Consider the following 10737-nt stretch of genomic DNA (forward strand, 5'->3'; position numbering starts at 1 on the left):
AGAATTATCATCATACCAAATTCCCTTTAAAATCCCATATCAATATTCAGCCCTATGTGGACACCTCTCTTCTCTAGCCTACCCTGTAATTCCTACTGTCTAGAACAATACACAAACACCTCATTCACCTATGTGATGGCAAATCTTGTCATTCCTTAACCTGCCCTCACGCAGACAAACCCTCTCAGTCCCTTCTGCTTTTCTCTCCTCCTGGTGCCGAGTGAAGGAGAATTGTCTCAGTGGCTTCTTTGATGGGTTCCACACATGATCCAATTTCCTTAATGGAAATGTCAATGAATTTATGCTATCCGTGGGGCTTATCTCAGAGGAACAGGTTTTTAATATCAAATTTCTTTCTGGAGTTAATATTATGAACGACTCCAACCTAACGCTGTGGAATAATTCCATTGAGAAGGTAGGGACGGAACATGTCTTAGCTGACACAAAGCATTCACGGATGTGTACATCTATAAATGTAGTAGGCGTATAAGATTTATTTATGTCATTTTATGACTAGAGGAAGTCAATGGGAAAGCCTGAAGACTGAGGGAACTCGAAGGTGGTGGACGTTTCTAAACCTCAACAGATCCTGCTAAGACAGGACGCCTCCATTCCTAAGCCTTAATGAGAAGAACACCAGCCCTGGTGGTCAGGAAATACCACTGGATCAGCATGTGAGAACCTAGAATCACTGACTGTCCCCTCCCAGCCCCCAAGACTCCAGCTTTGTATCAGGGCACATTTATAAGTGACAGAAGGAGGGAATAGGCCAGGCTGGATTCACATGCAGGCCTTTTCCTAACGAATGACGCTCTGAGCCCAGGCAGAGGCCAACTCTCCTTTGAAGGTCTAGAACCTTTGTGGGTGGTGAGACACGTGTTTGCAGGTACATGTTTGTGTCCTTCTCAGCACAGGCATCAGCTGTTGGTAGTCACAATGGTATATAAGAAAGGGACCACTGTGTAGAATGACAGCGACACTTTTGTGATTAATTCTCCTCTCCCACAGCTGGCTGTCCCAACTCCCTGATTAAAGAGCTCCATCACTTCAGGATCCTTGGAGAAGAGCAGGTGAGTCATCCTTCCAAAAGCCACATCATAGTGTCATGAAAGAAAGACACTAATGAGACAGTTTGGACCCTCCCTGGGGAGGCAGCATGTGTCTCCTGACCCACAGCACCCTGAAATAGGAAAGAAAGCCATGCCAGAGATACATGTGGGGACATGTTCCCCCTCCTCTAGCCATCAGACCTGACAGGTTATTAATTGGTACATCTGCTCCCTGCCAGAGCATTTCATCTCAAGACTGGAGTAGTAAGCAGGCCCTGCATAGTGGCACACAAACAAACAAATACAGAGACAAATCATACCTAAGGGATCAATAGGCACAGACGCTCCTGATACGTCTGTGAGTGGGTATGCAGGCTCCTGTGTACCCAGTGTGTTGCTAATACTTTATAGCAGCCACTCTCTATGTCTCTCTATGTGCAGGTGACTTCATGACATAAAAAGGATGGTATACACACACACACACACATGAACACAAACATATTCTTGCTTATACTTTTGACTACATAAAACAAAATTGGCTTTCTATATTGTTGGGTTCGCATCTGTAGATTCAGACAATCACAGAATGAAAATATTTAGGAAAGAAATCAGCAACAAAAAGGCAGAGACAATGACCCAGAGTATTAAGCCACTTGCTGTGCAAGTGTGGCCTGAGTTTAAGGCTTCAGGACCCATGTAAAGCCAGACACAATAATTAATCCCAGTGTCTCTACAGCAGGACAGGGGAACCTCCAGGCTAGCCAACAATAGCCATGTGTGACAAAGGGACCCTGCCCCAAACAAGGGGAAAATTGGCACTCAAAGTTGTCCTCTGACCTCCACATATACACTGTAACATGCGCATGCCCCCCAAAAAGTTATACACACGCATACTTACATCAACACAAAAACATTATAATAAAAATTAGTACAAATTGTATAAATATTATATACTATATATAGTATTTTCATTCTATTGGGCATTATTAGTAATCTGAGACTGATTTAACATACACTAGGGGATGTGTGTACATAGTATCTAAATACTACTCCACCAATCTAGGTAACTTGAGTATCCTTGATGTTTTGTACCCAGTTGGAATACTGAAACTAATCCCCATGGAAATCAAGGGACAACTGAACCTCTCTTAATCCTTTCAGGAACCTGCAGAGACTATATCAGTATGTTAATGTTGGTGTTAAATTGCCCTTGCAATACTTATACTAAATAATTGACAATGTTTTGGCTGGTCTAACTGATACTCTGCTGTTGGATCTTACTCTTTGCCAACCCTAACCAATTCCAAGGGCAATTGGAATTGTATTGACTCTGTTTTGCCAATGAATTCTGGGTTGTCTTTTGGTTTGTTAGGTGTCAAGGTTTCCTTATTTGTTGCTATGATAAGACACGCCTATAAAAAGCAACTCAAGATTCAAAGGGTTTATTCTACCCCTCAGTTCAAGGGTAAAGAAAGGAAAGTGAAGGAGACAGAAACAGCTGCTCAGGTAACGTCTGGTCAAGAAGCAGAGAGGGATGAATGCTTCCTGCTGCTCAGCTCTTCTCCACTCACACAGACCAGGGAACGGTGCTGCCCACAGTGGATGTGGCTTCCCACCTCAATTCAGGCAACCAAGATAATCCCTCACAGGCATGTGCTGAGGCCCATTTCCCAGGTGGCTCTAGAATTCATCAGGTTGACAGTGAAGTCAACCCTCACAGTATGTGTATATGGCAAAGTACCATTGCCTGTTACCTGTATGAGATTAAAACCAGAAAGGGCCAGGGAAGGAGAATCAACTGGGGTCTTTTCCACATGACTGAGTTAGCAAGTCACAGTATGCCTCCTTGATTCCTTATAGTGTAAGCTTCTAGAATTGCAGATATAAATGTTTATTCACGTCCAAGCTACATCTCCCCACATTACAGGCACGAGTTGTTACTTGGATGGCTCCTGCATGCATTCATCTCCACGACAACCTCACAAGCCATTTCCATTGAGAACCTTAGACTTCTTGAAAGAACTACAGTTACCCAAATGTTCTGTTCAGATAATGAAGCCTTCTCTCTAACTTACACCAATGTTTGCAAATTGTTTCCATATTTATTTCAGACTCACAGTGTAATTAACAGGGAAAGAAGCCAACAGTAATAATCTTAGATTTGCATGCAAGTTGGGCCACTTTGCATTCTCCTGGAATTTAATCAAGCAATAATCAAAATTAATATTGCCCTGATTAGTTATGGCAATATAGTAAGTACGTCCCTGTAATATTGATGTCTATGTCCTAGAAAACCCAAACTTCCTTCCTTCTCGCCTTTCATTCCAAGGAAGACGGGAAAGAAGATGATACTTAGAACCTACTGTATGCTATGAATCATTGAGCTCCTACTGTGTGCTATAAATCGTTCTAGGCTATAATGGATAAAGGTATAAAAAAAGGAATTCCCATCAGAATCATGTGGGTCTGGGAAAGTTAGTTCTGTTATGTAGACATAGGCATGTTCAGTATATATCATGGGTGGTGGTAGTCACTGTCCTGGAGAAATATGAAACTAAAGAGAGAGAATGACCAAGGGAGAGTTCAGATTCCTCACAGGGTGATCACTGAACAGAGGAATGTGGATCGAGGAGAGGGAATCTACCTTCCTCCGAGGAAGCAGAAAGGTGGGGGAAAAGAAGAAAAGAAAGACAGAAAGGATTACACACCCCACTGGGCTTTGGGCGATGTTGGGGATGGTGATTAAATAAATAGTTATTGGCTGAAGAATGAATACTGGCTCCAGGGTGTGGAGGGAGGAGCCTGGTGGGAAATGGTGAAGTCAAGGCAAATCCAGGGATGCTGGCTGGCTGAGTTAGGATGAGGGCAGAGCCAGTGAAACCACTGAATTGTGGTGAATAGCCACATAGACACTAAGCTCATCTGGAACCTTCACTGCAGAAAATCCAGAGGATGATCGTGAGCTAGCCATGGAAGAACAGGGAGGACAGGGAGAGAAGGGAGGAACCAGGAGCCAATGGGGGAGAGAGTGGTAGAGCGCAGTGTATGCAGCCTGGTGGTTAGGAAGGAATGCTTATGGGTTAGAGGGAGAAAGGATGTCCTTGGGTCCTTGTCATCCAGAGTCAATAAAGGAGACTATGAGAAATATGGAAAGGTACTTACGGAGAAGGGGCTGCAGTCTTGAGACATGAAACCAGAGTCTCAGAGGCTGAGGCAGTGAGATGATGGGGGTGGGGCACACAAGGTCTTTCTTGTGGGAAGTTCAGGGTCACAGAGCAGAGAGAACATGCACTTCTGGACTTCTTCCATGGCTGATATAAACAGGGCAGATCAGTAGAGAACAATGACATTTTGATGGAACACAAGACCAGCAGCATGCCGCACATGTTACGATGAGGCTCTGAAGAAGCAAGTATATTTGTACAGGGGCATGATGGCTCCTGGGAACTAGGGACACTCTAGCTTTCCTGTGTGCTCCAGACAACATACAGTAGGTAACAAGATGAAACTTTCCTACAAATGTGTGTCACGTTGTCGTCAGAGAAATCACTTGGTCTCAGCAACCTGGGTTTTCCTTTTTACAGAAAGGATGATGGTCAGACATTTCTCAGAGTTTCTGTAACAAGCAGGATTGCATGTTTCTGATTGTAACTATCGTTTACAGCCACCAATACAATCAAGTAGCAGCAACAACAGAGTAAACTTAAAATAAGCCTAGAGTCTATCTAACACATGACTTAATAGGGCTGACACAGAGCCTGGCCCCTAACTGCATCCAGTACTGCATGACAGACATACAAACCAACTGTTACTTCTTCCTGTGTGACTTCTTTCTATTTTCATCAGTCTTTACTACCCATTTTGAGATTTGGTTTAAAAATGAATTGCTAGGTGTCTTAGTTAGGGTTTCCATTGCTGAGAAGAGACACCATGACCAAGACAGTTCTTATAAGGAACAAGAGTTAATTGGGGCTGGCTTACAGATTCAGAGGTTCAGTCCATTATCATCATGGCAGGAAGCATGGCAGCATCCAGGCAGACACAGTGCTGGAGAAGGAGCCAAGAGTTCTACATCTTGATCTGAAGTCAGTCAGAAGAGTGGCATCCTCTGCCAGCTAGGAAGAAGCTCTCTTTGCACACCCCCACCGTGGCACACTTCCTCCAACAAGGGCACACCTACTCAAACAAGACCACACCTGCTAATAGTGCCACTCCCTGGGCCAAGCGTATTCAAACCACCACACTAGGTTGAGGAGATAGTGCAGTTGGTAGAGTACTTGCCATGGAAGCACAAAAAGCCAAGTTCAGTCCCCAGAACTCAGATAATGAAAGCTGGGTATGGTGACATCTACCTGTAATCCTAGTGCTGGGTGGCATAGAGGTATAAGCAGGAGGATCTGACATAACTGGCCAGCTAGTCTATGCTCCAGGCCAGTGAGGAAACATGTTCCAAAAAACAAGGTAGATGGTATCCTGAGGCACAACACCTGAGGTTGATTTCTGGCTTTCACATGCTAGCACATACATATATACATACACAAACATGAAAACACATGTACACATAAACATGTACACACATAAGCATGCACACATGTACACACATAAACATACACACATATACAAACACACACAAATATGTACACATGTACATACTCATATGCATAGACATGTTCACACACACAAATGTGCATACACAAATCTACAAAATAACCACTAAGTTCTATTAACCACTCCCTTCTGAAATAAAACGTAAACTCCTTGAAATTTAGAATAACTTAAATTTTAATTTTCATTTATAATTTATTATCTTTTACCTGTGTGTATAACTGTGCACCATGTCCATGCAGTGCTCCCAGAGAACAGAAGGAAGGCATCAAATCCCCTGGAACTGGGGTCACAGATGGTTGTGAGCCACCATGTGGGTGCTGAGACTCAAGCCTGGATCCTCTGCAAGAGCAGCCAGTGCTCTTAACCACTAAGCTCCTGATAACGTTTGTTATAGCTTCTTGTTCTTTCCCTGATTTCACACAGTTCAGTCTTAGAAACTCAGCCTTTGGGCAAGGGTTTTTAAACATCACAGATGAATAGAGTCACTCTAAAGTTTGATTTGAGTCCCAAAGCAGGTGTCACCTGTGAAGTACGTGAGGTTTGGACAGCCCTCAGAAGGTCTGCTTCTCAGGTGCCAGTGAGCTGCAACCACAGGAAGGAAGATGACTTGTTTTGGTTCACTGAGAGTAGACATGCTTTACTCCCAAGCTTTCTGCAGATAGTAAATGGAAATACCATCTATTGCTTCCCAACCAGTGGAAGGGAGATGGGACAGATTGGGGGGGGGGGAAGTAAAGAAAACATGCCACTAGAGAAACAGCATGACACCACGAGGGAGATTTACACGTCTACCTGATGTGTGTGATTGGTTTGGAAATTGTGATGGATGACTAAGAAATCAATTGTATCATTTCAGTGGAGAGCAGCCAAGTTCGGGGCTCATGCCCTATTACTCTGATAAAACACACGACCTAAACAACTTACAGAAGGGTTTGTTTGAGGCTTGCAGCTTCAGAGGAATAGGAGTTTATGTGTGTGTTGGTGAGGAGCATAGCATCTATCAGACAGGCAGGCAGGCATGGCATTGGAACAGTAGCTGAGAGCCTACATCTTGATCCACAGCACAAAGCAGAAAAAAGAAGCAGTGAGAACTGCAAGAATCTTTTGAAACCTCAAAGCCCACCTCCAATGACACACCTCCTCCAACATGGCCACACCTATGCCAACAAGGCCACACCTACTCCAATGTGGCCACGCCCACTCCAACATGGCCACACCTCCTAATCCTTCCCAAACTGTTCTACTAACTGGGGGCAAAGTATTCAAATATATGAGACTTATGGGAGCCATTCTCATTCAAAACACAGGTGGAAGTCATGTTACTAAGCCTAGGGTTTCCCCCAGAGTTGTGAGTAGACAGGCTTGTGGATATCTGTGTTTTCCAGGCTGCATTTATGCTGGTAGATACTGAAAATCTAAGTCAGACTAGAAAGAAATTAAATTTGAAAAGGGCCAATGGCAAGGGAAATTGTTAGACCCAATAATTAAAAGTCTCCAAGAGGTTGAATTAAGTCACGTGCTTATCTTGATTTAAAGGTTTAGAAAACTAGGGGATGCGCCTTGGAAGGGAAATACTAGGAGTTGGTCCCTCCTCTTGGGGAAATAAGACCTAAGAAGAACTGTGGGAAACAGCACAGAGACGATGACATCAGCCCGAAAGAGCACACTGGGAAATGGTTCACCAGACAGGAAGGAGTTCAAGTTCCCCAGAGTAATCACAAAGCCTGGAGCCGAGCTGCAGACTGCCAGAGCCAGAGGCTGCCCTTCCAAGAGTGAAGAGCTGTGTCCAGCGTCCATACACAAGGACAGCAGTGGAAAGGGAAAGGCAAAAGAAGAGGCGGCACAGGGCGCCAAGGAGTCTGCAAGACCAAGGGAGGGGGAAGAGTTTGGGGTAAGTCAAAAAAAGAGGGAACATTTTAAGAAGCTGACTACACAGGACAATTTGTTTCTCATGGATCAGGACCACAAGGAAAGATGGAGGAGAGAGGGGAGGAGCCAAAACTGATGCATACTGGAGAATAGCCAATGACACTGGAGACTGTTACAATGCACAGGACACACACCAAAGGTCAGCCCTCAGCAGGGCACAATGTGAGGAGTGGGAAAGATGCCCTCTGCTGATCTCTGCAGGAAAACGTGGTCCTCTGAACCACCGGTGTCTCTCACGGCAGAAGGCCCCCTACACAGCAGAGGCTGGCTCATGTCCAAGGGTAGAACACAGTAGATATGAGACCATCTAGACCCAGACCAGAAAGTCATTATAAAAACCTCCAAGTCCTTCAGGTTCTGATGAATTCATAAATAAGTGTTCACTGGAATGAACCTGTTCTGGTGTCTCACCCACGGCCTTACACAAAGCTTGTGGACAAATGGCACCCTGCCACTCCCTTCTACTGGCCTCGTAACCACTTGGAAACCTTCAGGCAGGCCTGCCTGCCCCAGCACTGGATGGAGAGACAGATTCCGAAATGAATGGAAAGTTGTGAACATCCTGAACTGTCCAGGGAGACAGAGGAAGGAAAGTGGGGTCGGCCATAAGGACCACAGCTCCTTCTCAGGAAATTAGAGCCAAAATCTACTTCTCTACAAGGTGTGGCTTAGACTTGCCGACTAATCTAATACTACCCCAAACTTTTACTCTGGACCAAAGGAAAAGGTAAACATGTTGTACATAAAGGCAGCAGTGCCAGAGCTGTGCCCATCAAGAGAGCGGGCTAGGAGCTCCTGCTTACAGAGTCTGAGCAAGTCCCATCAGCTAAAAACCCTTGGGAGGAAGAGATCTGGCATGGTTCCTGCCTTCCTAGTCTTGTCTTCCCTGAAGATATCCTGCTGTGTTTAACAGAGCACAGAAGAAACAAAGAAGCCAGTCCATTTCCATTTCCTTCCCGAAGATTCTACCACCCCCAGAAGTTGAGATACAAATTCTTGGCACCATCTCATGTCAAGTATCCTAAGGGCTTCCTAAATTACAATCCAGAATTCCATCTGTCGCCCCCAGTCATTTCTCCAGCGTACACTGATGTGCCTCCTCCTTGCATTCGATTCTACCGTCCTAATGATTGCTTTTTCTATGCGGTGAACAAGGTCCAGCCCTTTCTCTAGCCAATTCACTTCATCAGCAGCTGACAGATGTCCAGGGATGCAAAGAACATTACTGGAAATGGCACAGAGAACAGGCTCAGCAGGTGACAGGAGCCACCACTGAGACCATCACTAACTCTCTCAGACTAACAACCTGCAAATGAGGAAAAATAAGAAGGAGATTACAGATGATTTTAGGGGTGCTTTTAAAAAATAATAATAATAATAATAAAAAGCCTTCTAATGCATGTGGAAAAACTAGGTCATTCTCCGCATAGCAAGGGGAAGTACTTTAGGAAACTTAATGGTCTTTTACATAATTGTTTTTGGCATTTTTAACCCAAGCAAGAGTAAACAATAAATGGGATTTAGTGGGTGACTAAGGAACAGTGAGCCATTGGTGTTTGTTTGTTTGTTTGTCTTCTCTTTTTATCAAAATGGAAAAAGAAAGGAAAATGGAGGTATTGTGCCGAGCTGAGTTCTAATGTTGATGCCCACACAGTACCAATGTGGAATTCAGACTGTGCTTCCCTGTGACCCCAAGTCTTCACCCATCACTTCCATGGGAAGGACTCAGCCAGTAGGCAAAGGGCTGGCACGGGTGTGTGGCACAGAGAACCAGTTCCCCAACAGCAGCTCTTCTCCCAGTGATGGTTGGGGGAGGGGTTGGGGGGGGCGAGTGCCACACCCACCTGCCTCAAGGACCACCCTCATAGCTTCAGTTAACAGAAGCCAGAATCCATGCCAGAAGGCAAAAGAGGCCCAACAACTGTACCCGAGTGCCCCCAAAAGGATGCTCCGGAAAACACCAGGAAAGCTCCAAACCAGTCTCCAAGCAGTTGCCTGGGGGCAGGCAGCTCCTGGCTGACTGACAAGTCCTGACTCACTTTCACAGAACATCTGCCAGCTCTCCCCCATCCTGGTCTCAGCCTCCTTCCACTGTTCTTAACATTTCTCTGACTTTTAAAATCTAGAGTTCCTTTCTTGCTTTATTTTCCCCCAGGAAAGCATGCAAATTAAGCCCAAGAGTGAAACAGAAAACAGGGGGCCACAAAAGCACAGTTCTCTCCTAGCCTGACTCCTCAGGCGATCACCCATGTTCTTTCATGGACTTAGCATGCAGTCAGTCTGTAAAAAAGAAAAAAGAAGATCACTGGCCCACACGGGGCTTGAACCAGTGACCTCTGCCTCATTATGGAATGATAATCTGCTCAGTGAAAATCTTCTAACTACCTTCAGGTCAATAAAAAAAAAAAACAAAACAGGATCCGTTTCATCATACTATCCTGTGATTCATTATTTAGAATCCTAAAACATGATTTTGTTGAAACCCCAATCAGCCTGGTACTTTCAAATGAATACTTCTTGTTTTTAAGAGAATCTGTGAGAGTGCACATAAAAAGATGGAATTTTTATTCCACAAATAAGGTAGAAAGCATAATGAGAAGCTAAGATTTTACTGAGGTGAGGCATTCTAGCAGTGCATCTGTCATTATGTTTCCAGGAACTATGAGCAAATGATTTGTTATTTTCCTTGGGTAAAGAGTCACATGCTTTCTTGGCATGATTATTTAAAAAAAAAACTTTCGCCAATATTATGTAACAAAATATAAATTATTTTAGATACAATAGTTGATCTCAATTATCAACTTGAGATCTAGAATCACTGAAGGAAAGGGCATGCCTGTGGGGAATGACTAAGAAATGAGAAGACCTGACCACTGCGGGCGCCACCACTCCCCAGGCTGAGCACAAGTGTTCAATGCTCCTCTTCTTGCTGAAGGAAGATATAATATGATCAGCTGCTTCAAGCTTCTGCTGCTTTGACTTCCCCAGAATAATATACTTGAAACTGTGAGCCAAAATAAACCCTTCAGTTGCTTTTTTCCAATTGTTTTGACAATCGGAAAGATACAAGTTATCTGTGAACTATCTACTTTATGAAATCATATCTGAAAATTTGCAAACTAGATTTAACCAAAGCTTAAATTAGAATTTT

At 44.1% G+C, this 10737-nt stretch overlaps 1 protein-coding gene across 1 annotated transcript in view; it reads left to right on the forward strand.

The window, feature by feature from the left end:
- The window catches only part of Prkn (parkin RBR E3 ubiquitin protein ligase), a 1140372-nt gene that overhangs the window by 920645 nt on the left and 208990 nt on the right, over nt 1–10737 (forward strand). Inside the window, exon 8 of the mRNA XM_028772728.1 lies at nt 1009–1070. Coding sequence (XP_028628561.1) covers nt 1009–1070 — 62 coding nt within the window. The remainder of the gene's footprint in view (nt 1–1008; nt 1071–10737) is intronic.

This window comes from Grammomys surdaster, unplaced genomic scaffold (genome assembly GCF_004785775.1).
Source record: "Grammomys surdaster isolate TR1022 unplaced genomic scaffold, NIH_TR_1.0 218, whole genome shotgun sequence".
NCBI lineage: Eukaryota > Metazoa > Chordata > Mammalia > Rodentia > Muridae > Grammomys > Grammomys surdaster.